Below are 25,079 nucleotides of genomic sequence, written 5' to 3' on the forward strand. Positions count from 1 at the left end.
CCCACTATATTAACACGAGAATACATATTGAATATTTTCTTTATGTGTTCTCACATTTGCGAACAGACTGTCTCTGCTGCTCCGGACATCGGCAGACTTTTGTTGTACAAATCTTTGGCGGGTGTAGCCAGGGTTTTTTCATTGGTAAGTAAAATTGTTAAGCATGAAGCTGAGGTAGAGCTGTGCTAGTGACAGAGTTTGTGTTAGCTAATGGCTAGGTACGCTAACGTTCTGTTAGTTCATGTAGATGCAGAACCCAGGTTTTCGACAATAATAAGATATAATATGTTTATTGTACCGTTGTAATGAAATGCTATTATAACGTTACTGTTAAGGACAGAGACTAAAGACTAATGAATGCAATACTTAGTAATAATGACGGAATGTAACTATTTGCATGTATTTATTTACTGTACCTAGGACAAATTTGAAGTATTTGCTCTTTACTATTTCTGTCTAGCAGCTTTATAGCCTAATGTAATTTGCAGACATTGTACTTTTTACACCACTACTTTTGTTTGGCAGCTTTAGTTAGCTTTCAGGATGTAATTTTTCATTTATCCACATGTTTCCTTTTTTTGACTGTTTGACTGGGTTATTAAAATTTTGCTCTTACAGATATTGTCACAAGCTGGAAATAGGTCTGTTTTTTCTGAGCATGAAAAGGGTTGACTTTGAACACTTCGAACATTATAGAGTCAACCTTAATCATGCACAGCAGTAAAATGCAACATAGTACATATCAATGCAGCAATAGTAAGAACCAGAAACATCTTACATAATAGTAAAACACTCGGATAGTAATTTTCTGTGTAGTAACTACGTTTGCTTTTCACTTTTCACACATTTTGCCAGGAACAGAATCGAATGGAATCGCATAGAATAAGCTTTATTGTCATTGCAGAATACCCACTGTACAGTGCAACGAAATTTGGTTTTATGTTTCATAAGGCACTCAAGTAAATACACACATCAATAGTAAAACAGTCAAGAATAATAAAAAGAAAAATAATAATAATAATATAAAAACAGTCAAGTAAAAAAAGACACACACAAAAGTGAGTCCAGTGGCAAAATGTGCAGAATGTACAGGTGACAATAATGACTATAATGTTAAGTCTTTTCGGTATAAAGTGGGTAGTGCAATGTCCTGAGTATGGGTTTTGTTACTATTTAGATGGCAGCAGAGTGCAATTACACTTTAAAGTGTCTGTGTGTATTTGGTTTGGTTCAGAGCAGCCACGACTCTAGAATAGAAGCTGTTCTTGAATCTGGTTGTGTAGCTGGAGATGGCATAATACTTGCATAAGTGTTATTTAATTAAGGCTTTGAATGTAGAACTTTTACTTGTCATGTGTTCTTTTCACGATTTGCTGATGGAGTGCTTTTACCTTTACTAACTTCACTCCTGACTTCACCACTACACAGCAACACAAACAGCAGCAAAGACCCTTGAGATGAAGGCAAAGAAGAAGAAGAGGCAGGATGATTTCCAGAAGGTCAAGTTAAAGGTGGGAAAGAAGAAGCCTAGGGCTGATAATGCCACCAACACCAATTTCCGTACAAAGGGAATCCAACTATCTGAACAGCTGAAGAGAGACACTAGTGGACCCACAACACACAGACATCTTGGTATTAATGTGAGCCCTATTTTCTATCCCACTTTATGTCATATGTATAATAATGGTTTTACAAAAGTGAAATATTTGTATGTGCTCACTTTTCTTTTGCCTTCCATCCACTAGGATCTCCTATCTCAGCTCCATCATTACAATGCCAATGTAAAACATAGTGCCTTGCTGGGTTTGAAGGAACTGCTTTCCCTCAATCCTTCATTGTTAGAGCAGCAACTCTCTCGATTGCTGTCTGAAGTGGCAGCTGTCTTCACAGACAAGGATGCCAATGTTCGTGTGGCTACCACACGTTTGCTCAGGTTTGTCAGTTAACAGTGATATTAAAATAACATAAAATAGCACAATTTAAAAACCAGTCTGTGTTTTCTAAACTGTCTAAAACTGCTTTTAGGTTCATTGCACAATCTGTGCCTGCAGAACGAGTGGCTCCTTTTTTCCCACTCCTCAGTGCCCACTTGTCTTGTGCCATGACCCACATTGAAACAGGCATCCAGGAGGATGCCATGAAGGTCTTGGATGTTCTGCTGGAACACTACCCTGCACTCCTGGCAGCACGCCCTGCTGTACTCCTTACCAACTTCCTAGAGCTGATCTCTCACAAACAAAGTGGGGGAGGAACCAAAAAGACCCAGGATGCTAAAGGACGGACCTGGTCATTGTCAGTCAACCCTAGTCGGACTGTGACTAGCCAGCAGTGGCGACTTCTGTACTTCTTAGGTGAAAATCCACATGCACATACAGTCAGAAAAATGCATAAAAACATAAATTGTGAATAATGTCTTTTAATTTTATTTTGATGTTGGTGTTTAGGCTTGGCCGCTTTTTGCAGGCAGTAGTTGAGGAAAGACCAGTGGAGGAAGGTGATATGTCAGTCCCAACAGAGGGAGTGTTTGGCTGTAGTGGAGAGGGTCGTCTTACATCTCTGCAATCTCAACTGGGAAGAGCTCATGTACAGCAAAATTGTGGTTAAGCCTTTATGAGCATTCCGGAGCCAACCAACTCCTCATTCCACCTTTAGACTCAGGTATGATGTACAAACTCTTTTAACAATGCATCATATAAGCAGTTTGAACTACTTAAAGTATGGATTTGAAGTGTGGATTTACACACATCAAGACATGTAGTGTGGTTGAAACTTCATCCACGATGTAGTGAAATAGACAGTGTTTAAGAAAAAGTATGTGAACCCTTTAAAATTTTTTAGTTAACTTTAGGCAGGCAGCAGGAAAAGCAGATCATCATCCACAGTGTCAGGCACTGGACATGTGCCTGTTCAGGTCTTTGACATATAGTAGATTTATGAACAGAAATGTTGACCTGTTCCAAACGATTCCTTTAATCTTAGCTGTAACTCTGTTTTTTAATTTTTTACCTCACTAAGCATTCTGCATTGTAGCCTTGGAGTTGGCTTGGCAAGGCATCCACTTCTAGGGAGCGTAACCAATTGTAGACAGTTTGTCTTTATGGTGGAGTGGTGAATTCTCAAGTCTTTGAGATGACTTTGTAACCCCTTCCAATCACATGTAAACCAACAATTCTGAGTTCTCTTTTTGTGAGGAATGGTTCACATGAACAATTGCTTCTTGTGAACCACAAACTCTAGAGGATCAAGTGTTTTTTGTAGACAAAGTGGCTCCATGCATGGCTCAAATCATATTTTGTTTGATTAGAATTCACGTTTGCTAATTCCTGACTCTAATTATCTCTTTCCAGAGTCATTAATCTAATGGTTCATTTACTTATATTCGGCAGAACTCTGGTGTTTAATAGCTGAAATGAAATGACATGAAATATGATAATTGTTTGTGTGGGTTAGGTTGCACACTCTGTCTACACTGGTGACTTAGATGCAGATCAGATCACAGTTATGACCATTTCATACAGAAAACTGAGAAATTTTCCAACTGTTCACATGCTTTTTCTTGGCTGCTGTATACTGTAGATTTTGGTTCAGTTATATTTGACAGATTCTCTTGTTGCTGTTTCTGTTATTCTCTCTCTAGGCCACAGGTGGAATCTGCAGCTGAAGTCGGTGAGGGTCTGGACTCTGCTGAGTCTGTTCAAAGCTTTGCTGCTACGCTTGTGCCTCTTCTGCTAGAAGTGTGGGTAGAGGCCAGTACAACTGACTGTCCCTGGAACAACACTGAGGGTGCTCACCTGCTCACTCCAGATGCCATGTCAGTTATGTTCCAGGTTTTGTCTATTCTGCAGTTACTGAGAAAACTGGCACCACAACAGGGGCAACAGGATGAACTGGTGAGATGAGGAATGTTCACATGCGTTTTTGTCTGATAAAGGACTGGATGATGAATAAGAAAATGACAGACTGTGTGGGTTTTTGTTAAGGATGCCTGGTTCCGTAAAGAATACCTGGGAGACTTCAAACAGGCACTTCATGAAAAACTTTCCCTATGGAACCCGGGACACACCCCAAACATAGAAAGAAGATTGATCTGAAAAGGTAAAACCGTAGTAGTTTTTCCTTTTTTTTCTTTGATATTTATTATGCAAGTGATTTGAGTTGTGTTTATATATCTCAACTAATAATTTAAGCGATTTGATTTGTTAGCCTACAGAAGACATTATCTGCAGTGGTATGATTCTGCCTACTGCGTATGAAGACTGACCTTTAGTATAATTACTGTCATCTTCAGGAGTAAGCAGACTGCAGCCATTCCTACAGTAACAGTGGAGCCTCTCGCCCTGAACATCACACTTTGCCAGGTGATGGTGTCCCTCAGCCAGAGGCAGGCACTCTCCAGAGAAACAGATGGAGACTGGTTGACACCCCTGAGGATGTTTGTTCGAGACACTCTGAGCAGTGGCGTTAAACTAAGCTACAGGCAGCTTCACATGTTACTGGGCACTGTGTGGAAGATGGTGCTGACACAGAGGAGTAAAAGTAAGTATGTGAAGTGTATTTTTGAATGACTGAACAAACACAAGAATGACTGTCTTTTTCTGTTAACATGGTTCTCTTTGCATGTTGCAGCAGTGACAGAGGATCTGTTGACAGCAGTCTATACCTACTATCAGCAGAGGCATCTTACTCTGCAAACCAGATCTCTACTGCTGTCTTTTACAGCAAGCTCTACCTGCAGGAGCAAGAACATACCCACCTAGCCAGGTAACCTCATATTCTATCCATGAGCCACTTTCACACATGCACTCCTATCTTGAAGTCTACTAGTCATTACCTGGAGGAGCTGTAATGTGAAAAGTCCAAATCAATTGGATGGAACATAAACCAGAATTTTCCCCACCAGCTCTCAGCACAAAGTCCGACATGACGTCCAACTAAACAAAGTGAGAGTAGAGCAGTCATTGTCCAGACAATTCACAGCGAGCAGTGGGTGTGTGATGATGTTGCATAGGAGTCATCATTACAAATGAGTCTGTGAGTTTGTAACATGGCTACTTGGGATAGCAGAGTGTCTCCGTGTTAAATTCAGTGAGAAACTACCTTTCAAACAAATGCAATAATCCATAACCGTACATCGTATCCGAAAAATCTTTGGACGTGAGACTTGTGGTGAGTCTTGTGAACGCATCGGTACATAATACACTCCTAATCAAAATTTTAAGACCAGTTGAAAAATTGGCATGAATTTACATTTTGCACTGTTGGATCTTAAGAGGTTCTAAGTAGAGTTTCAAAATGCAAAGAGAGATAAATGGGAGTGAGACCAAAAAAAATTTGAGTAAGCAATTTATTGAAAACAACAATTAAAATAAAATAGGCTGTTCATCAGGCCAATCAAAAGTTTAAGGTGACAGCCTTTAAAAGCCAAAATCTTTGCAAAATTTGGATTCAATGCCATTTTCTGTCAGGTATTCATACTTCATGACCTCCTGATGGCAAAAAAGCTTTCTCTCTTTGAATGTGGTGGATTGTTGAGCTGGCAAAAGCAAGGTCTCTTGCAATGCGCCATCGCTGCTAAGGTTGACGCAGTAAGACAGTCATTTTGAATCCACTGTCTGGGATTGATGTCCATTTTTGTTAACTTCCCTTGCCGTCCGTCCCCAAATGTTTTCAATTGGATTTAAATCAGGGGGACACAAAGGATTGCCCAAAAGAGTGAGGTTATTCATCTGGAAGAAGTCCTCTGTCAGGCGAGCATTGTGAACTGCAGCGTTGTCCAGTTTTTAAATCCAGTCATTACTACACAGACGAGGGCCCTCAGTCATGAGGGATGCCCCTGCAACATCTCCACATAGCCAGCCATCGTTTGACACCCCTGCACAACCTGAAGCTCCATTGTTCCACTGAAGGAAAAAACACCCCAGATCATGTTGGCGCCCCCTCCACTGTGCTGCCTAGAAAACATCTCCAATGGGATCTCCTTGTCATGCCAGTAATGTTGGAAGCCATCAGGACCAACAAGGTTCAATTTTTTTCTCATCAGAGAATAAGACTGTCTTCCACCTTTCAATGCTCCATGTTTGGTGCTCTGTGTCAAACTCCCAACGGGCAATTTTGTGGCGTTGAGGGAGACGAGGCCTTTGTAGATGTGTTTTGTTCATAAGGCCCTTCTCTGGCAGATGCCATCTGATGCTTATTGGGCTGCAGTCGGCACTATAATTAGGCCAATTGGATCCTCTGGCTCCAGTGCTGGTGAAAATTTTTTGGGGTCCTGCCACTGTGACTTTTTTGGTTCCCTAACCCTCAGGATCTTTTAAGAAATTCAAATGACTGTCTTACTGTATCCAACCTCATGCCGTGATGGCATGGTGCCGAGAGGCCTTGCTTATGCAGCTCAACAATCCTACCATGTTTAAAGAGCGAAAGCTTTTTTTGCTTTGCCATCAGGAGGTCATGACAGTGTGAGTACCTGACAGAAAATGACAAGGAATCCACATTTTATTGTTGTTTTCAATAAATTGCTTACTCAATTTTTTTTTGTCTCCACTCTCATTTTCTTCTTTTTGCATTTGAAACTCTCGTTAGAACCTTCTTACAGATCCAACAGTGCAAAATGTAAAATTCATGCAATTTTTCAACTGGTCTTAAGATTTGATCAGGAGTAATGTGGAAAAAAAGGTCCAAAGGAGTAATCAATTTCAGACATCACAACTTCCAGGGCTTACAAAGAAAAACAAACTAAGGCAGTTATTGCTCTATTCTTTGATGCTAATTTAGAAGGCCAGTACAACAAATGGCCTCTTACAAGATAGTTTTTGGATGTTTTAGTTTGAAAGACAAATTGTGAACTTCCTGTTGGAGTTAGCTCGTAAGTGTCAGTGTATGATTTGTAGGGCTCGATATTGAATCATACTGTAGATCCATAGATCACATGTTAAAATGAAGTTACAGTGGTGGATCCAGACAAAATGGAAGGGGGACGTGCAGGAGAATGGTGGGGTCCAGAGTTGGAGCCTTGGTGGGGGTTCAAGGGGGTGAAGCTGAGGGTGCTGGTAGATAAATCTGCCATTGAGTTGAAATGTTGGCTGTATAATGTACACAGCCCATGGTTATGTGCTTCCCCAAGAAATCTGTGTCAATCTACTGCATTGATGTAGAAACAGGTTTTTGTAACTGGCTGCATTGCTCCTCTTTTTCTCTCCAAAGGAGTAAAGTGCTCTGTCACTGGTGGCATCTCTTGCCTGTGCAGTTGTCCCAGTTGGGTCACCGTAACCCCATTCTGTCTGCACAGCTGATCCAGTCCATTCAGGCTGCCTGCTTCTCGAGGCAACAAAGACATGCTCAATAGTTTGCAGACACACGCTTGTAGGCTGTATGGTATGTATTGTCCATGAAAACAACAGACAAAAATGTCCTTCATCATGGAAGTTTGAGTTTATTTTACCTGAAAGTGGAATAAAATAATGATCCTTTAAGACTATCTCAGGTAGAAAGGATCCATCAAATCAGTGTCGAGACTTATTGGAGAGCTTCTTCCACAACAATCATAGGATCATGTACCTTATTGTATGGCTTTCATGGCAGTTCACTTTTTGTACTTTTTGCATGAGTCAGAAAGATAGATGCAACATTTCTAAAGCACTGGGCTTGATCTTTTATCAATATACCTGTTAATAAGAATATGACTGATTTAAAATGAAAAATAAATTCAAGTAATTGCTGCCGCATGTAGTCTTTCAGCACCCACAGAACTGTGGAGAGATTTAAAAACAATGTATTGTTATAAAGATGAGAAGGAAAATTACGTTTTTTAAATTATATTTTTTAAACCTGTTTTTTATCTGCTATTTCAGACCAGAAGACGCCTCTGGTTCTGGCGATCATCAGAGTAGCAGATAATTGGCAGACTTTTTTTTTTTTTTCTCAGCGAATACTGATTTGGTGTGTTTTTTTGTGTGTTTTTTTTGTGAGTTGAAAATAAGTGAACTTATGGTATTGCACCACCATGATTTCATACTGACTGGAAGAATGGCATATTTACTGGTATCTTTACAAAGTGCATATAGCAATGATTCATCCTTGCACATGAGTTTGCATCCATATAGCCTAGTTTTATGTCTGAGCTAATATACAGAAAAACAAAAATGTTTGACAGATCAGGAATAGTTTAAAGATCTGTAAAATTTTATACCTTGTAAGAAGAACCAAGTTCCTCTGTAGTGACTTTCAGTGTAATGCACGTGAATATGCACAAAGACTAAGCTCTCTCTGAGGTTATGTATATTTACTAGCAGTAATTATCTGACTTTAAATATCGGTAGACATAAAGAATAATTTTATTGCAACAAACAGCTTGCTACAATGAAGAATGCAGCAACAATGAGAAAGAGGACAAAAATTACTAAAACTGAAGTCTCAGTATCCAGAACAGGAACATGTTTACACCAAAGGATCTGTAGGAGGCGACAAAACTCCATGTTTCTCAGTGAAGTAACTTTTTTAGATGAACTGTGGAAAACTATAATAAGACGGTGCTGGGAGCATACTCATATCCGCTGTTTAGGGAATGGTCAGATAGTGAGCTGGTGTTTGACACAGCGGGCTCAGAGAGAGGCGGCGGGGGGTCACTGATAGAAACTGCAGCAGAGCCGGCGTTTCACCATCACAAGACTTCTTTTGTCTCTGGGCTTATGAATCAGTATGTGCGTCAGAGTCAGAGAGGAAACACCACGTACACACAAATGATCTGAGCCCTCACTGTAGTGTCTATGCCTGTCTGCCTCTCTATCTGTTTTTTTTTTTTTTACTAGTATTAACATTGTTGATTTCCTGGTATTGCTCTAATTTTGTGACCCGTGAGGTTTTAGTGGTATGCTGGCTCTACGTAATTCCAAATGACGTGTGGTTTATGTTAGATCCACAGGAAGGAGTGGTGGTGTTGTTACCAGGGAGTCACAGCAAAAAAGGTGCAACTGCTGTACTTCATACCCAAGATACCCAGTCTCTTCTGGCCAATCTGAGCTGCTGCTGCAATGCTGGGACGAATCTCTGCTGGCCTTGCTGCCTCTCTGATTCGTATCATACATTTTAGGTGAGCTTAAACACCCTAGGCACCAGTTAAGGCAGTGTTTCCCAAATGTTCTTTCTGGACGCCCATTTTTAAAATACACATAAGTCAGGAAAGAGTAAAATGTGCTTAAATTAATGTACCTTATAGTGCTGACTAGTCGTTTTCATCATCATGATATGAACCTGCACAATGAATACTTCACAGACGACTGCATTGAATAAGAAATAATTTTATTTACTCACACCATGCATTCACTCTCTGGAGATAAATCAGATGGACCCCTAGCCCTCTTCTCCCCTCAGTAATTAGTACCAATTTGGTTGCATATCAGTAGAAGAGTATCAAACAATGGTATGGCACAATGGATATCTTATATCTATTCTGCAGCCCCATTCCTGACCATTCTCTCACTGCTTTTGGATCATTTTATAATTGCATTAACAGATAAGCCAGGCTTTTCAAAGACATATACAAAATTAAAAAAAAGCACATTAAAGTTAAATGAGTCCACATTTGTGTGATTGTGATTTTATTGAATGAAGGTGGGGGTTTGTTGTGTTTCATCTCATCAGTAAAACAAACAGAACTCTGCCTTTTCATGCAATACAGTAATCTGCACACTACATCATTACTATCAAAGCATAATTTTTTTTAACATTCTTGAATTGCTCAAAATGCAATTATTTAGTCACTTACATCAAATCTTCGTGACACATCTTTGGGTCACAAACTGGTCTTGGGGAGCAGAAGATTTGACAGTCAAGTATAGGACGCTCGCAGAGCACTCTCACCTGCCACCCTTCAGATGGCAGTATTGCGCTATCGCATTGGTCATTTTATCTCCACTGGCAGGCGCTGATGTGTAGGGTCTCATATATTAGATATTCAACTTAGTGGCTAAACAATAAAGGTGTTTTTTAATATTCTGTTGCATTCTCCCGCTCACTTTCCCTGTGATCATGTATGTGTTTTCATTCCTGTGTCTGACCTTTTGCTCGTGTCCAGTGGGGCAGTGTTATACAAATTTGAGTGGAGGGAGGACTGCGTTCATAAGTGATGGGATATGTGTGTAATGGGTTTGATACAAAGGCTCTTTGGGAGAGACTGGAAGCAGCGTCGTCATGCAGTATTGAGAAAACAGATCAGTCTGCATGTGCCTCCTGGGCTTTAAAAAACACACTGTTATACACAAACATTTCTTACTGTTACAGATCTATCCTCCTCTAAGGACAAGGAAGAATTTTTCATATCTGTATTTCTGAACACATGTGCCATTGTGTCCCAAGAAAATGAGGAGTAGATACGCAAAAACTAAAGAAATTTCCATGATATTTGAGAACATTAAGACACGGAGTTGTTGCATAAATTTGACGCCTGACAATGGTGTCAGTGGAGATTTTGTGTGAAAGTATATAACATGTTAACTAATTATGTTCCACAGGTCATCTCTGAGCGGTTGGTCGGTGGGGAGCCAGGAAGCGGCCCCTACGGGACGTGGACTACATCAGCTTCCTGTTACTCCACCCTGACTGGGTTTCTCGTCCGACCAGCTTTGCTTCGCTGCAGGAGGCTGGCGATGAGTGCGCCTTACCTCCCAGCCCTCTCTCACCCCATCAGCCTTTACCCCACGTCGCTGGAGCAGTCACTCACCACTGGGATGTTGTGGAGGTACGTTCTGCAAAACAAGCGCTGCCATCCTCATGTACACAAACTGTACTAAAACTGCTGTCCAGATACACTGGATTAAATATGAGAGGACAGAAACTAGGGAGAGAGAGAACATATTGTTGAAAATTGAAAAATGTTGATATTCCGGACACAGTTGTGGTCACTCTGTCCCCCCGGTCTCTCTCCGTAGCTCATCTTGAGCTCAGAGGGTTGGAAGCTTTATCATAGAGCTCCGGCAGAGAGGGGACCTTTATCGCGTTGCACAGGTGGAGATGCGTGGTTATCGGGCATAGCGGATATGCACAAACTGCTAATGAGAGCCCATGGCATGAGGGGAGTGTGACCTTTCTGCACAGAAATTACCGTTAACGTAAAACTATGCCCTGGGGCAAGTTTGTGCGAGTGTGTGAGAGGTTGGGAGCTATAATCACTATTCAGCTCCTCAATTAAGGCCTCAGATCCTGCCTCTCTCATCTCCCTGTCCGAGTCAATCACAAGTGGTGATGGAGGAGGAAGGAGGGGACATGTAGCGGTGAGGGTGGGGTGGCATTAAGGGACGCACTGTGTCAACTCCGCTTGGACTAATGAGATGAGATTGTTTTTAATGACGGAGAGAATGCCAACAAGGTGCACCATTTTGACACACCGGCTCATACCGACTCCTGCACTTCAGCACACACCACTCCTCAATTTGATAAAAGCTAATGAGAAATTTGATTGGATTTGAAGTTAATGAGGAAAAGTACAGCCTTATTTTTACCTCTAAAAAGTTGGTGGCTTCTTAAACCCATGTGCAATGTGTCAAGTCATTGGGAGCAAATAGCTTATTTCATAGTGGTATTACTTTATTCCATCTGCTTCTTAATTCTATCACAATTACTTTTTGTTGGGGTTATTTCACCCCCGGATGGTGCTTGATTTTGTTTTCCCAGAAACATAAAAATTCCTGTACACTTGAGTTTCCTCTATCAAGGTTTTGGGTAGTTTGGTGGTTTAACTGTCACCACAATTACTCAGAACTATGGGCTGAATATTATTAAACTTGGTGGGATTGTAGATAATGGATGGAAGGATGAAAACATTGAACTTGGGAACAGATCCATTGAAGGGGCAGAGGCTGAATTTTTATATGTAATATGAGATTTGGTAGAAATGAACAGTGGGCCTTGGCAGGTGCACTCTGGTAATTTTATTGTAATGAATCATAAATGTAGAAAATATCTAATTTTCAGTCTTGGTAATAGTTAAGATACAGTATGTTTGACAGGTGTTTATATTTGTTAACATTCACAGGAGGTGTGCCACTGTATGGAGACTCTGGGTTCAAAGTCTCAGTGTTTCGACATTGTTCAAAATGGCATCTGCAAATACCTGGTAAGGACACACTGAGTATTTCTGTCATTTCTTTATGTATTCATACTTGCATTTTCCGCCCAGACCAGCGTTATCCTAGCTTATTTGTGTTGTTTTATTGGAAATATGCATTTAAATTAGCATCAGGTTCACTGACTGTGTGTATGTGTCTCAGGCCAAGTTGGGGGTGGTTCCTGACAGTATGGCAGCTGGGCTGCTCAGAGCTGTGTCCAGATTACTGGATCTGTCCGTCCTACCCACTGAGCCTGTGCTGCGCTTCTTGTCTCAGTGCTGCCTCAGTCTGCTGGCTCTGCTGATCACCCTGCAGCAGGAGGCACCTACTGACACCAACCACAAAAGGTTTGTTTAAAAATACTGTGCTCTAGTGACAAATGATGTGATTTCTACTGTAACAGCATTTAAACCCTAAAGCACAAACATTGATCACATGATTTACAGTCTCCTAGTTGTACATTTGTAAATCAAAACAATTCTGTCACATCTGCAGGGAGGCCATTTGGGGCGCTTGCGTTTCAGCACTGAGCACAATTCCTCGTCTGCTGCGGATGGTCCTGCAGTTGTTGCGTGTTGGAGATCTGGATGAGGAGGAGCTGCCGCATCTCGGACAGATCCTGTCGATGATGCTTCAGCACACGCCGCTCCACAACCAGCTGCTGGCTAACACTGCTCTGCTGCAAGATATCATACAGCACCTCACGGTAACGGCACACACATCAGGTATAGAAGCTGCAACACATGGGAGGATTATTGTTCAGTAACCAACTCTGTTTATGTGTGTGTTCCAGAGGTACTCCCGGGGTGCGACCAGAGAGCAGTGGCTGACAGACTTGCTTTACTGTTACAGTGTCACTGTGGCTCACAGCTCATCAGTTCACCGTGGAAACCTGAGCCTTCGAGACATGTACTGACCAACGTACAGGCCAGACCTGTACCTGATGTGCATCTCAGAAACATTTTACAAAGAAAACACTCACAGATTTCAGTGGGTACGGGTACATATTACAAAATTTAACACAGGAATACAGAAAAAATTGCATTTTGTACTTGTACTGTACACATTTTTGCTTTAAGGATTTTTCTGTTGTTGACTGCCTTTTTTTGCTTCTTTCTTAGTCAGTTAAATGTTTGTTTACTTCTTGCTCCAGTTCATACTGAGTTACACAATTTAAAAAAAACTAAGAGGAGAAAAAAAAAAATAAAGGCAAAATAAATTACAGCACAGTGGTGTTGGATTTTTTTTTTTTTTTTTAATTCTTTCAGTAATACAACAGAAATCCAACAGACAATGAGGTATATATATTTTTTTAAATAACACAAGGCGAAATAACTTTTGTGCAAATGCATTAAAGTAAATAAAAATGGTATAGTTTAGACATAGTTTATATAGAAGGAACTTAAGAGGCCAGACTGGTGTGTAGACTAACTGTGTGTGTCCGTGGCTGCAGGTGGGCTATCTGTATGACTGGCTGTTGATAGACTGCCTCATTCTCCACAACAGGAGGAAAGGTTATCTCGGTATGTGTGCGAGAGCGATGGAGAATGAGGGAGATGGAGTGTGTATGTGTTCCTTCCACAATGGATGAAAGGTTATCTTTTACACACACTATTTCTGTAGACTTAACCCCACCCTGTGAGGTCATGGCTCTGATGTCACATGGCTTAATTTTAGAAAGCCTGGCACATTGAGTGAACAATGTGTATAGTAATTCTATAGAGCTATGGCTGCCAGCCAGCTGAGAAAACATCGAAGACCATGAGTTGTGTGCGAGTCTGCATGTGGAGGTGTCTGTTAAGTGTTACTTCAATGTTTTCCTCTGCCTCTTGTCCCCTGTAAAGCACTATGTGGTCTCAGATGGTAGGAGTATTGCTTCGCTTGGTTCAAGGTGTCGGTCAGATGCACACAGTCTATACCACTCACTGTAAAATAGATACATATACACATTTAGCTCCTGGAAAGTTCTTGTCAGTAAAAATGGTGTATGTGTGCTTGTACTCACACTGGCTCTGGGTGCGCAGAGGCATGTCTAGAAGAAGTTGTGACTGACAGCCTCGAAGTAGACGCCCTCGTCTGGCCATTGAGTTGCCTGTGTTAATGTACAGAAAACATATAGATATAATTCTCACTGTAATCATGCAAATCTCAGTCTGATGTTACAGTTTGTGATGATGTAAGATTTTCAACCCAATCAACTTGAACAGTAAAAAGCTCATGTTGCTACAACTGGTTAGTTTACTCAGCTCCACACCCATTTGTCTCAGGTGTAGTCATTCAATTGCAAATCTATTGTCAAGCTGTTTGGAAATGGCTCCATAGCTCAGTGGTTAGAGCACTGGTCTTGTAAACCAGGGGTCGTGAGTTCAATCCTCGCTGGGGCCTAATATTTTACTTTTTTTTTCATGATTTGTACTTGTCATAAACACTCCTCATTACCCATGTACTTAGTGAACTACTTATCACTGTGATGGGTTTGACAACCTCTAAACACTTAGATTTCAAGAACACAGTGGGTTAAAGGTTTATAAAAGTGACAACATCGTATAGCCACGTTTAAGTTCTACAATATAAGCTTTGTTAGTCATTTGTATTTTACAGAGTGCCCAAAACAAGCAGGCTTCACCACTCCACTATTATATGTACAGTGCATGTGCTGGTCTTGTGTTGTATTGTTGTGTTACTGAAGGCCACAACATGAATAAAAAGCCATGGTATTGTGATTTAGAAGCTGCTGAAGATACAAAATAAATGTGTCATTCATCACATGTGGTCACAGATAGATGAAGTGATATTTAAGATCCATTTGAGACAGATTAATTAACAATTGGAAAAATGTTTTTGATGACAGAGCTGTATGACCCAGTCCAGCGCTGTGTGTCAAATGTCTGTCTACTTCTTGGAAAAAAGGTGGCAGTGAGAAAATTAGTCTCATGAATGTGTGTGTGGCACCATGAGGGGGTTTGTGTGTGTGTGTGTGTGTGTTCAGCAGATAGCTCTACGCAGCCGTCTGACATTCCCCCTGACAGCTCTGAACTTTTCACAGTGCCAGGACTGTCAGAGGGAGAAGGAGAGAAAGAGGGAGGTGAGATGAGAAGAGGGAGGAGAGTACCACGTCAGAAGGTTGGGTTAGGTTGGAACTGCGAGTGTTGGGGGTCCACGTGCGTACTTGTATGTTTTGGCACAGCAAGGTTTCTGCCCATTCTCCCATCATCACCTGGTGATGTGTGATGAAGGTCAAGCCTGTCTGTGGGGCGAAACCTACCAGAGGCCTCAGTCATAGAACCAGGCTGATACTGTCCTGGTATTTGAGATGAAGCATCGCCCAGATGCGGTTTCCTGTTCTCACAATTAGTTATTAACAGCATGTTTTACAAAGGTATGACAATCAACCTCCTTCCGAGCAACTCATTTTAATCCCACAAAACTTCTGTTTCCACTGTTTAAGTGTTTAGTGTAATTCAAGGATTATAGTTTCAGTTACTGAGGAAAAATACCCTCTTTAAAGAGTAATCCAAATATTCTGGAACAGAAAAGTGCTGCTGCACTGCTCTGTACATGCTACACCTTCAGCCACACATCAGATACTACAGGCTTTGACTGGAGAGTGAAATAAAGCTTCTGACTGACGAAGTGGAACTTTGTTAGAGTGCAATTTTTACCTTTATGTCATATGTATTGTAACATCTATAACATTGCATGTACTAAGCTAATAAAGTTTATCACAGAAAAAAATGTTTTGTGTACGTTAAGGACTTTACCATAGATGCTTTGTAGCACTGAGCTCTTACTCCCTGCAGATTTAGTGGATGCTGGTAGCATTTTCCTGTTGTGGGCGTGGTTTGAATCATTTGGGTCCACCTCCTCACAGGTTTTGGCTGCTCTTCGTCTGTGTTCATGAAACCTGCAGACACAAGAACATGCATACTGGTCAATAAAAAAAAATCTCAGACAGTCTTCAAAGGTCTACAAGCTGGAACCTCCTCACACTAATATTCACGAAGCATAAACAAACAGTTTATTCAAGGCAGTTAAGAGCCAGCACATAGAGAATATAATTGTGTCAGTTGAATGGAAACAGAGGGCCTCCTGCAGTGGATTGGCAAGCTCTTAGAGAAACACAGACTGGGACAGAGTGAGAGAAAAGCAAAGGTAGGCTGCTGGTAGCTATTAGAGCAGCAAGGCTGAACTTTTTGCCTCTTGTTAAAGCAGTATGAAAGCTCTAGATTATAGCCTGCCTGTTCCCTGCCTCTCTGTGTCTCCCATCTCCCACGCTCTCCCCCCACAGCTCAAGTGTTGATGGCATCCAGACCATGGATGAGGGGGGGTCAACATGGAAAGATGGTTGGCATGTATGTGGTACAAGAGTGGACATGTGGGTGCCACATGGACCTGTGTATCTCCCACACCCATGGAGTCATCAGCTACCGAACATCCCCCAGGATACACTCACCTTCGCCAGGCTCGCTGGATGATGCGTGCGGCCTCGTTTCTCCTCCTGCACTGTTCTTTGTCACGTTCCCTGTGTGTGGAGGTTGTGGCAGCCTGAGTGCTGGTCTTTCTTGAAAGGCTTTTATGGTCCAAAGATGAACTGCATCTTAATGAGGGAGTGTGAGTTCGGTCTCTCTCTGATGTCTGCTCCTTGTGGTTTTTGTGCTTTGGTGAAGAGGTGTGGGAATCTGTCTTCCCAGCAGCAGTCTGCACACTCATGTGAGTGTCTCCCCTCTTTACAGGCAGGGACTCACTTGTAATAGGGCTACTTTGTTCCACAGTGCAGATGTTTTTGGAGGGAGTACTTGTGCGTGAGGATGGCCGTTCCCTTACCTTGGGCACAGAGGGGGGCCTCGGTTTGAGACCGAGTGTGTGGCTGCAACTAGAAGGAGAGAGGAGCTCTGTCAGTCGGTTGTTCTGGAGACTACAGGATACTGTGTCACTAGTCACATGACTGTGGTGGCTCGAAGCATCAGGAGCCTCATGTTGTTCAGCTGCTTTACTTTTTCTGGATAATCTGCTCTTGTGGACTGTAAAGAGAAAATTAGGGGAAAAAATGAGAAAAGACAAGTAACCATGAAATAGTCAAAGAATCTGAGTGTGTTTTATTTAAAGGAATGAACCATTTAAGCACCAAAGTTGCAATATTGCAACAAGCAACATAACTGAATGAAATAGACAAGTTTTTGAAATCTTGATATCAAAATTGAATATTTAAAAAAATATGTTAATACATAATTACCATAAAGTTTTATAGTGGAAAAATACCATTTGTCTGGGAGTTTATGATTGATTTTATATAATATGAAAAAAATATTTAACAATAAATTATACAAGTTAATTTGTCAAACTTTGAGTTTTTTTTCCCATTTTGTACCTTTGTGTCTGTCTTCTTTAACCTTAATGCGCCCCATTTTGGATTTTTTCTTTGTCTCCACCATCGAGTCATTTATCGTTAAATTTTCTACAATGCTGACCAAAGAAGGCTTCTCCACCTCCACTCTCTCCAGTGGGACCTTTTGCTTCTCTGCACTGGCTGGTACAATTTTCTGCACAGCTTCTTTTCTTCGTTGCTCCTCCTCTCGTTTCCTGAACATGAACATTGTTTTAGTCCAAAATGCACAGACAGACTTTGAATTATATTTAAGATCTTTCAAACATTTGTCTTGTTTGCAAAATCTACCAAGAAATAATCAGTTACAAATTTGCTTGTTAAAAGCATTGTAGACGACAAGAACAAAGGTGACAGTCATTGGCAAATGACAGAATGAGAAAAGGCTGGAGGAGAAAGACAGGGAGAAGATGTATGTGTGTGCAGGGATGACAGAAAGAAAGATAGATATGGCAAGAGTGTGACTATATGGGTGAGAGGAGGAAGACAGATAGAAAATGAAGACAAAAGAAAAAAGCATGTAAATATAAAAATGCGAAAGGCTTTCTCTGATGAAGATAGAGATGTTAATTAGAGCCCTAGAATGAATATAATCAGTGATCATTGCACTGTCTCTTTGTGTGTAAATACATGTATTAAAATGTGCGTGCTCACTTGGCCGCATCCTTTCTCAGCTGCTCGTGCCTCATGAGGAGTTGCTTTCTCTCCCTGAAGGCCTTGCGAACGGTGTAGCCTTTATAGACGGCCTGGATGGACGCAGCAGCGATGTCCTGGATGGCAGCTATGGACAGAGCACCGTGTTCCAGCATGAACTGAGTCACCTCACTGTGCCCCCCCAGCAGAGCATAATCCAGGGGTGTGTACCTGTACAAAAACAGGCACTAGGGTGACTCTTTGCTTCACTGATACCTCCACACTGTCTCCTCACCTGTCATGACCTGCTCTCTCACCTCTCCTCAGTGTGCTCCATGTGATTAGGAAAGGCGTTGTAGCCCAGCAGCAGTTTCACAGCATCTAGGTAGCCGTTGTTACACGACCAGTGGAGAGCAGTCCGCCCCTGAGTACAAAAGAACTAGCATCAATTCACACTGCACAAATGTGTGAGTGTCTTTACATAGATATGAGTGAATTCTGACCTCTTTGTCCTGTATGTTTGGATCAGCATTGTTCTCCATGAGCACAGCCATGCAGGTGATGTAGCCTCCATAAGCAGCACACTGCAGCGGAGTCCGCCCCGCCTGATCCTACATCGCAGTAGTTTAAATTAATAACATCCACATTAATAAAAATGCTCACAGAAGTAAATCTGACTTTATACTAGGTTTCATTTCAGCACCCATATATCCTTCATATTGGCATGTAACTCTTTCAAAGATTTTTGGCAAAATTCATGACAAAAATCTGCAATTCTTCTGCTGTGCTGTAGAAATATTAACATAATTCAACATAATACATATAATATAATCCAGTCAAACATTTACAGTATAAAATATTTCTATTTTTTGTTAACTTAAGTATGCAAATAAATAAATATTATAAGTGATGCACAGCTAAGAAATAGTCATTTATAATTAAACTGTGGCAGTCAACTGCAACAGCATCATGTCAGCTTTGACAAAAATGCAAAGTGTTTTTGTTCAACAGCTTTTAGACTGTGGGTTGAAAGATAAAACTACATGTCCAGAAAAAAACTGATGTGAAGTAAACACAAGAGGAATGCTGACTGTGCAACAGGGAATGGCAACTTATGGTTGTATATGTTAATGTACATACATCTGTGTTTGGTGAATTCATACCTGTACATTAGGACTAATCCCATTTTCCATCAGTATCTGGCAGACCTCAGCATTCCCTCCCAGTGCTGCCCAGTGTAGAGCAGTGTGACCGTCCACATCCACCAGGTCAACATGTGCCGAGCCTTCATTCATTACATATACATTTTATTTGGCCTGTATTAATACGTTATTACTGAAATGCTTCCACAATTGTTACCTTTGATGAGTGTGAGTATAACATCCCTGTGCCCCATCTCACAGGCACGAAACAACGGCGTGTGTTTCATCACATCCAGCGCGTCGACCATCGCTCCTCTCTCCAGAAGCAGCTTCACTGTGCTCACATGGCCCGACAGGGAGGCTGCATGCAGCGCTGTGAGCACACACACATAAAAAAACCCACAAGTACATTCAGATAACAGTAAGAGTGCCTGAACTGGACATTAAAGCCCCTCAGGACAAACGCTTGTTCCTCGTCTGCCTCTTGTTTGTTCACTCATCCTCTTAACTCCTCTCTGAGCTAACGCCTGGTCAATGGAGGGTTAAACAGACAGAGGAATTTAACAAGGAGCAATACACTTAAGCCTCCTTGTGACAACCCCACCCCCACCCCCCCTCTTTCTTTCGAGTCCCCAGACAGTACAGACGAGAGTCAAGTGCATGGAAGTGATCCATGCACCAGTCAGCTCCACTGCCCTTCACACCCTCTCATTAGCATAAGTTCAGCATAGCATGTTATGCATGCATAAACAATGACTGCCTTGCTGAGCAGAGGGGCTATCGCCAAGGAGATTATACGTCCAAACCTCCCTGGGGGTCAGAGTGCAGCAATAAGTCAGGAGTGTCTGTGTGTGTGTGTGTGTGTGTGTTGTGTGTGTGTCAGAGGGTAGTGCTGGCAGTGGTGGGAGTCTATTCAGTGAGCTCATACTAATTTTGCTGACAGTATCACTTCCCTCTCTCCCTCAGTGTCTTGGCCTCTTTAACACCTTAAGGGAATCCCCCATGACATCACCAACCCTAGTCTACAAAAACACTGGGCCACGTTCCGCAAAACAAACAAGACTAGGAGGAAGTTGTGTTTGTGACCTGTACGTTTACACTCACCGGTGCCTCCGTACTTGTCAGCCATGTTGATGTCAAGGTTCGGGGTGAGGGCGAGCATGGTGCGGATGACATCATTACTGCCCTTCCCAGCAGCCCACATGAAGGCTGTCCGCCCTTCCAAATCAGGTTCATCCTTTACTGTTGGGTGGGACAGAAACACACCAACTGTCTCCTAAAACATACAAACAGACACAGACAGAACAGACAAGTGATTTCAGGTTATTTTATCGAACAATGTACAAATTGAGAAAGGTACTAATTTACATTGAGGTATATACTAAATAATTCAGCTGGTGACATCCAGGATTATTTAGGTAATGAAAAGCAAGAATAAAACCAAAACTAGCAGTGAAAAAATTATTTTAACTGAAATAAAATTTATTTTTCTAAATCAAGAAAACTAAAGAAAAATGAGCATTGAAATTGAAACTAAATGAAACACACCAGCAGGTAAAATAGTTTTGTTTTCCTCCTTGATTTCCACTGTGGTTGATGTACTACTTTATTCTTTGGTACATTTAATAATCACTGTTTTTATAAATCAGATTGCTTTGGAATCCTTCCCGTCTATCCTTTTCAGCTTCTGTTAATCAGTGCTTTCCTCACAATACAGGGGAAAGTCAACTAAAACTTGTCAATTCCTCACTCTAAAAATAAAAGCTCTTATTATGCACTGACAAAACTTTAAATTAAAATGGAATGGAAAATAAAATATCTGGTACCACCACTTAAACTAAAACCCTGCTATATCTCAGGGCAGATTATAATGACTCAGCTGCTCGACCCGCTTTGAGGTGGACTCACAGCATTGTTGCTCTGAGCGCCATAGTGTAGAGGTGTTGCTCCCTGGCTGTCAGAGGGAATTGTGCCCGAAGTGTTTCTCTCCAACAGCAGGTGCACAATTCTGGCATGTCCTGAAGAACACGTTTACATTAGGGGAACATGTCAGGTAGCAAATAAGCACAAGAATCAAATAAGCTGGAACAGTCTCTTAACTAAACTCTGCAACAGACAGTTTTCATTTGTGTTTTATTTTATTTATTTTTTTAATCAGTTTTCTCTACAAAACTAAGCAAGAGAAACTCTACATTAAGTAAACATTTGTTAACTGCCATTATTTACAGTGCAATTACTAACCACATATGTCAGTAGTGCAATAAAACAACCCTATTGGAATGAAATACACTCGAAGAGTAAAGAGGACACGAATCATAAATACAATTTTATCAGGCGGGCAATAACTGCTTCATCTTGGGTTAGCAGTAAACACACACTGTACAGAAACTAGCTGCACTTCATTTATTTATCATATTTTTTAACTTTTATTTCATTAGTCTTAGTTACTATTTTATTTCAGTTTAAAGTGTTTTAATCGGTTTAAGTCACTGTCCTTATTAACTTAATTGGTCTACTCTTTATCTTACTTATTAATGCATGTTAAGTCATTTTATTCACATTTTAATGGTTTGACTCATGTCTTATTCATTTTTTTACTGATCAGTTACAAATTTTAGTGGTTTTAACTCACAGACTTGTGTTTGTCCTAATGATATTTACAAAGTTTTAATCTTTTAACTATCCACAGTTTTTATAGCTGTAACTTTCTTAGTAACTCAAACTTTGCACAGCACACTCCATATTATCAGCCTTCTATGTGCTATATAAATGCAGTTTGCTTGCACACTTCACATTCTGTTTTTGAGAGAAGTGAATTCATAGTCAAGGAGTCCGTCAGACTTGATGAAGTCACAGAGAGGATGTGTGTTTCCACTGACCCAACAGAGCGGCCCAGTGCAGTGGCGTTCTGAAGAGGTTATCATAAGCCGTCACATTACAGCCCTCGTAAGATGTCAGCACCTCCACCACTGCCTCGTTACCATCGGCAACAGCAAAGTGCAGGGGTGTCCGACCCTCATAGTCCTGCCAGTTCAACAAGGACTCAGTAGGGGCTGCTTCCTTTTAACCGTGCGCACGCACACACACACACACACGCAGACACACACAGGATGAGATCAAGATGTTAAGAACAAGACTGAGTGAGTGAGGATGGACGCTGAGGAAGATGAGTGTGCATAAAAGTGTGTACCAGTATACAGCGGACAGTTTGTGTGGCGCTGGGCTCCTGACTGTGTGCAGCCCAGTGTAGAGGAATCTTTCCCTCGCTGTCTGGGATGCCAATGTTGGAGTCGTGCTTGATTAAAAGACGAACGTGTTCTGGGCGGTTATAAAATGCGGACCAGTGGAGAGCAGTTTGCTGTGAATAGAGCATCAGAGAAAAACATGAAAGATGGAGTAGTAATGAAAAATGGTTTTCAAGACAGAGGCTGCTTTTGTAGCTTCAGGTTTCCATTTACGTTAAAGAAAATTGCTCAACAATGACATGACCAAGAAATATGTGGGTTGCACACCACACAAAGCTCATATTGAAGATCCAACATTAAGCTCAGATTGTAGCCCAGATACAGCCTGAATAACGGCATCCGAGCTATTCTGAGATTTGCTGAAACCACTGTCATCTGACATGATGATGCATATTGGATTATTACAAAACTAACTACTGATGTCAGATACACATCAGCTCCAGCAGACAGAAAGGACTGTGTGTTTGTGTGTTTGTGGTCTTATCAGCAGAACACACAGGACAAAGCTACACATTGTTAAACTGTTTAGTGCTGTGTGAGTGCGTTTATTCGTATAACTCTAAATTTCCACTGCTCCTACTGGACTGTCTTCAGTCTGTTATCTCTTTGCAGGTTATTAGTGAGACGCCCAGACTGGCTGGATTCTGACTGAGGATGATTTCTGGACAGACAAACAATCTTTCAATAACTTTCTTGTGCCTCTGTCTGCGACTCTAATGTAGTACCTTGTTCTTGTCCTGTGTGTCAACCTCTCCGGGCCCGATATGTTTGAGGAGCAGAGCGAGGGCTTTAGGGGAGGGGTGTCGGGTGGCCAGGTGGAGTGGGGTCATCTCTTCTAAATCTTTCTGCAGCCAGTTAGCGCGTCTGGACAGTAGCAGCTTCAGGAAGCGCACATTCCCCTTCAACACACAAACAACACACACATATCAGCCTAAGTAGTTCAGAAATGACCAATTCTTCTCAATATTAGTCATGGAACAGCAGCAATGACACACACTCTCCCACATACACAGACTCCCTAGGCTTTTAGCGGTGTCTGGTTCAATCCACAGGTCATCCATCTTCGTTCTCTCCTCTCCTGCCTCGCTCCTTAGTGTGTGTGACGAGCTGTTAAACAGTAAACAACAGAACTGTGGCTTTTCAGCCATCTGCCTGCTGTCCCTGCCACATCATCATCAGTATCATCATCATCATCATCATCATCATCATCATCTTCCTTAGATTTGGTCTCTCAAGACCAGGCTGCTAGTGATGCATTGTGCAGCAGCAGGACGATGGAACACACAGACATGGCTGTGCACACACACCTGTGTCTGTTTTGTATATTTGCTATCCTGTGACCACAACGCCACAGTCTGACAGATCTATCTTGTGTGTGAGCATGCATCTCAACTGTGAGTGTAATTGTGTGTGTGTGTGTGTGTGTGTGTGTGTGTGCGTGTGTGTGAGAGAGAAAGAGAGTGCGTCCCGTCCTCCCTATTCCCAGTCCAATTAGATCGGTAATCCCTGGCCTCTCTCCCTGTCTCAGCCACTTATTGATCAGATGTCAAAGAGACAGGGCTTCCCATCACTAGCATCCCCGACACACACACACACACACACACGCACACACACACACACACACACACACACACACACACACACACACTCCCTATCTATGAGACAGGCCCCAGTAGCCTATTACCTCCCCTCTTTCTTCAATGATATGATGATCCTGTATCAGACCACTCCAACAAAAAGACACCAATAAATAACTGAGATATAAAGAGATATTATTAGAAGCATATCCCAGTTTTTTCTGCTCCATCCTTCTCCAGATAAAGCACTCAGCCTCTGTTGTCTCCTCTTGCTGTTTCTCCTGTATCAGTTTATGTGAAAAAAGAAAGGTAAAGCCTGTCTACTTTTTAGGTTTTTAATTAGATAAATGTTGCACAGAAGCATTAAAGTATTTTTGTTTTAAATGTGTACATGTTTACATGTGTGACCCTAAGGCCTCAACTACAACCACTAGGTGGCACTAGTTTCCCACTGGAGCTCATAGACAATCAAAATTTTCCCCTTTGCCATTGAACCACCACTAGGATTCATGACATCATCACTGCCATGTCTTTGGTTCATTCATGTGGATTGATTTTCTGAAGTTTACTCAATGCACATTGAATCATTCTGACCATGCATATACTTTCCACATTTTGATACTGTAATAAATACACTTCCTATGTCTTGGTGTGTGTCCATACCTTCTGTGCAGCAAGGTGCAGAGCAGTGCGCTGGCTGTGGTCAGTCTTGTTGACCGAAGCTCCAGCCTTCAGCAGAATCTCTGCACAATCCAGGCGGTCAGCCAGCACACAGTACATCAAAGGAGTCCGGCCAAACTGGTCCTCACGGTCCCGCAGTGAAGGCTCTGCTGCAAACACACAAACACACACATCAAGGCCAAGAGGGATATTGGAGCTTTAATTCAGAGGTTACACCTCCACTAAGCTTTATGTCAACTGGGCACAATTATATGGCTTAAGATGGAGTATTTTAAAAACTAGAGAAAAAGGCAAGTCATTATACTGAAGAGATTTGG

At 41.6% G+C, this 25,079-nt stretch overlaps 2 protein-coding genes and 1 non-coding gene across 5 annotated transcripts in view; 2 read left to right on the forward strand and 1 right to left on the reverse strand.

Moving 5' to 3' along the window:
* On the forward strand, positions 1 to 13,325 carry tex10 (testis expressed 10). Its single transcript, XM_030158628.1, is given in 23 exon segments — positions 1 to 144; positions 1,429 to 1,640; positions 1,746 to 1,933; positions 2,026 to 2,334; positions 2,427 to 2,559; positions 2,561 to 2,658; positions 3,638 to 3,890; positions 3,981 to 4,022; positions 4,024 to 4,062; positions 4,064 to 4,095; positions 4,289 to 4,536; positions 4,627 to 4,707; positions 4,710 to 4,761; positions 7,204 to 7,312; positions 7,314 to 7,374; positions 8,913 to 8,961; positions 8,963 to 9,088; positions 10,509 to 10,551; positions 10,553 to 10,735; positions 12,029 to 12,109; positions 12,264 to 12,448; positions 12,597 to 12,807; positions 12,895 to 13,325. Coding segments are annotated over 22 exon segments (2,829 nt in total). The 5' UTR covers positions 1 to 144; positions 1,429 to 1,457; the 3' UTR covers positions 13,018 to 13,325.
* Positions 13,315 to 25,079, reverse strand: part of invs (inversin) — a 19,158-nt gene continuing 7,393 nt past the window's right edge. For 2 of the 3 annotated variants that reach the window (XM_030158617.1, XM_030158618.1), the window contains 16 exons: positions 24,745 to 24,911; positions 23,230 to 23,403; positions 22,450 to 22,617; positions 22,139 to 22,319; positions 21,168 to 21,277; positions 20,364 to 20,535; positions 19,477 to 19,632; positions 19,281 to 19,402; positions 18,621 to 18,728; positions 18,435 to 18,541; positions 18,139 to 18,348; positions 17,470 to 17,681; positions 16,555 to 17,122; positions 15,863 to 16,005; positions 14,107 to 14,193; positions 13,315 to 14,026 (listed from right to left, as the gene is read on the reverse strand). In XM_030158617.1, the coding sequence (XP_030014477.1) occupies positions 13,911 to 14,026; positions 14,107 to 14,193; positions 15,863 to 16,005; positions 16,555 to 17,122; positions 17,470 to 17,681; positions 18,139 to 18,348; positions 18,435 to 18,541; positions 18,621 to 18,728; positions 19,281 to 19,402; positions 19,477 to 19,632; positions 20,364 to 20,535; positions 21,168 to 21,277; positions 22,139 to 22,319; positions 22,450 to 22,617; positions 23,230 to 23,403; positions 24,745 to 24,911 (2,801 nt within the window). In that variant the 3' untranslated portion in view covers positions 13,315 to 13,910. The remainder of the gene's footprint in view (positions 14,027 to 14,106; positions 14,194 to 15,862; positions 16,006 to 16,554; positions 17,123 to 17,469; positions 17,682 to 18,138; positions 18,349 to 18,434; positions 18,542 to 18,620; positions 18,729 to 19,280; positions 19,403 to 19,476; positions 19,633 to 20,363; positions 20,536 to 21,167; positions 21,278 to 22,138; positions 22,320 to 22,449; positions 22,618 to 23,229; positions 23,404 to 24,744; positions 24,912 to 25,079) is intronic. The other variant, XM_030158619.1, reaches the window with a different exon arrangement.
* trnat-ugu (transfer RNA threonine (anticodon UGU)) lies at positions 14,414 to 14,486 on the forward strand. Its single transcript has one exon. It is a non-coding gene; the product is annotated as a tRNA-Thr (tRNA).

The sequence above is a fragment of the Sphaeramia orbicularis genome, chromosome 16, assembly GCF_902148855.1.
Source record: "Sphaeramia orbicularis chromosome 16, fSphaOr1.1, whole genome shotgun sequence".
Classification (NCBI taxonomy): domain Eukaryota; kingdom Metazoa; phylum Chordata; class Actinopteri; order Kurtiformes; family Apogonidae; genus Sphaeramia; species Sphaeramia orbicularis.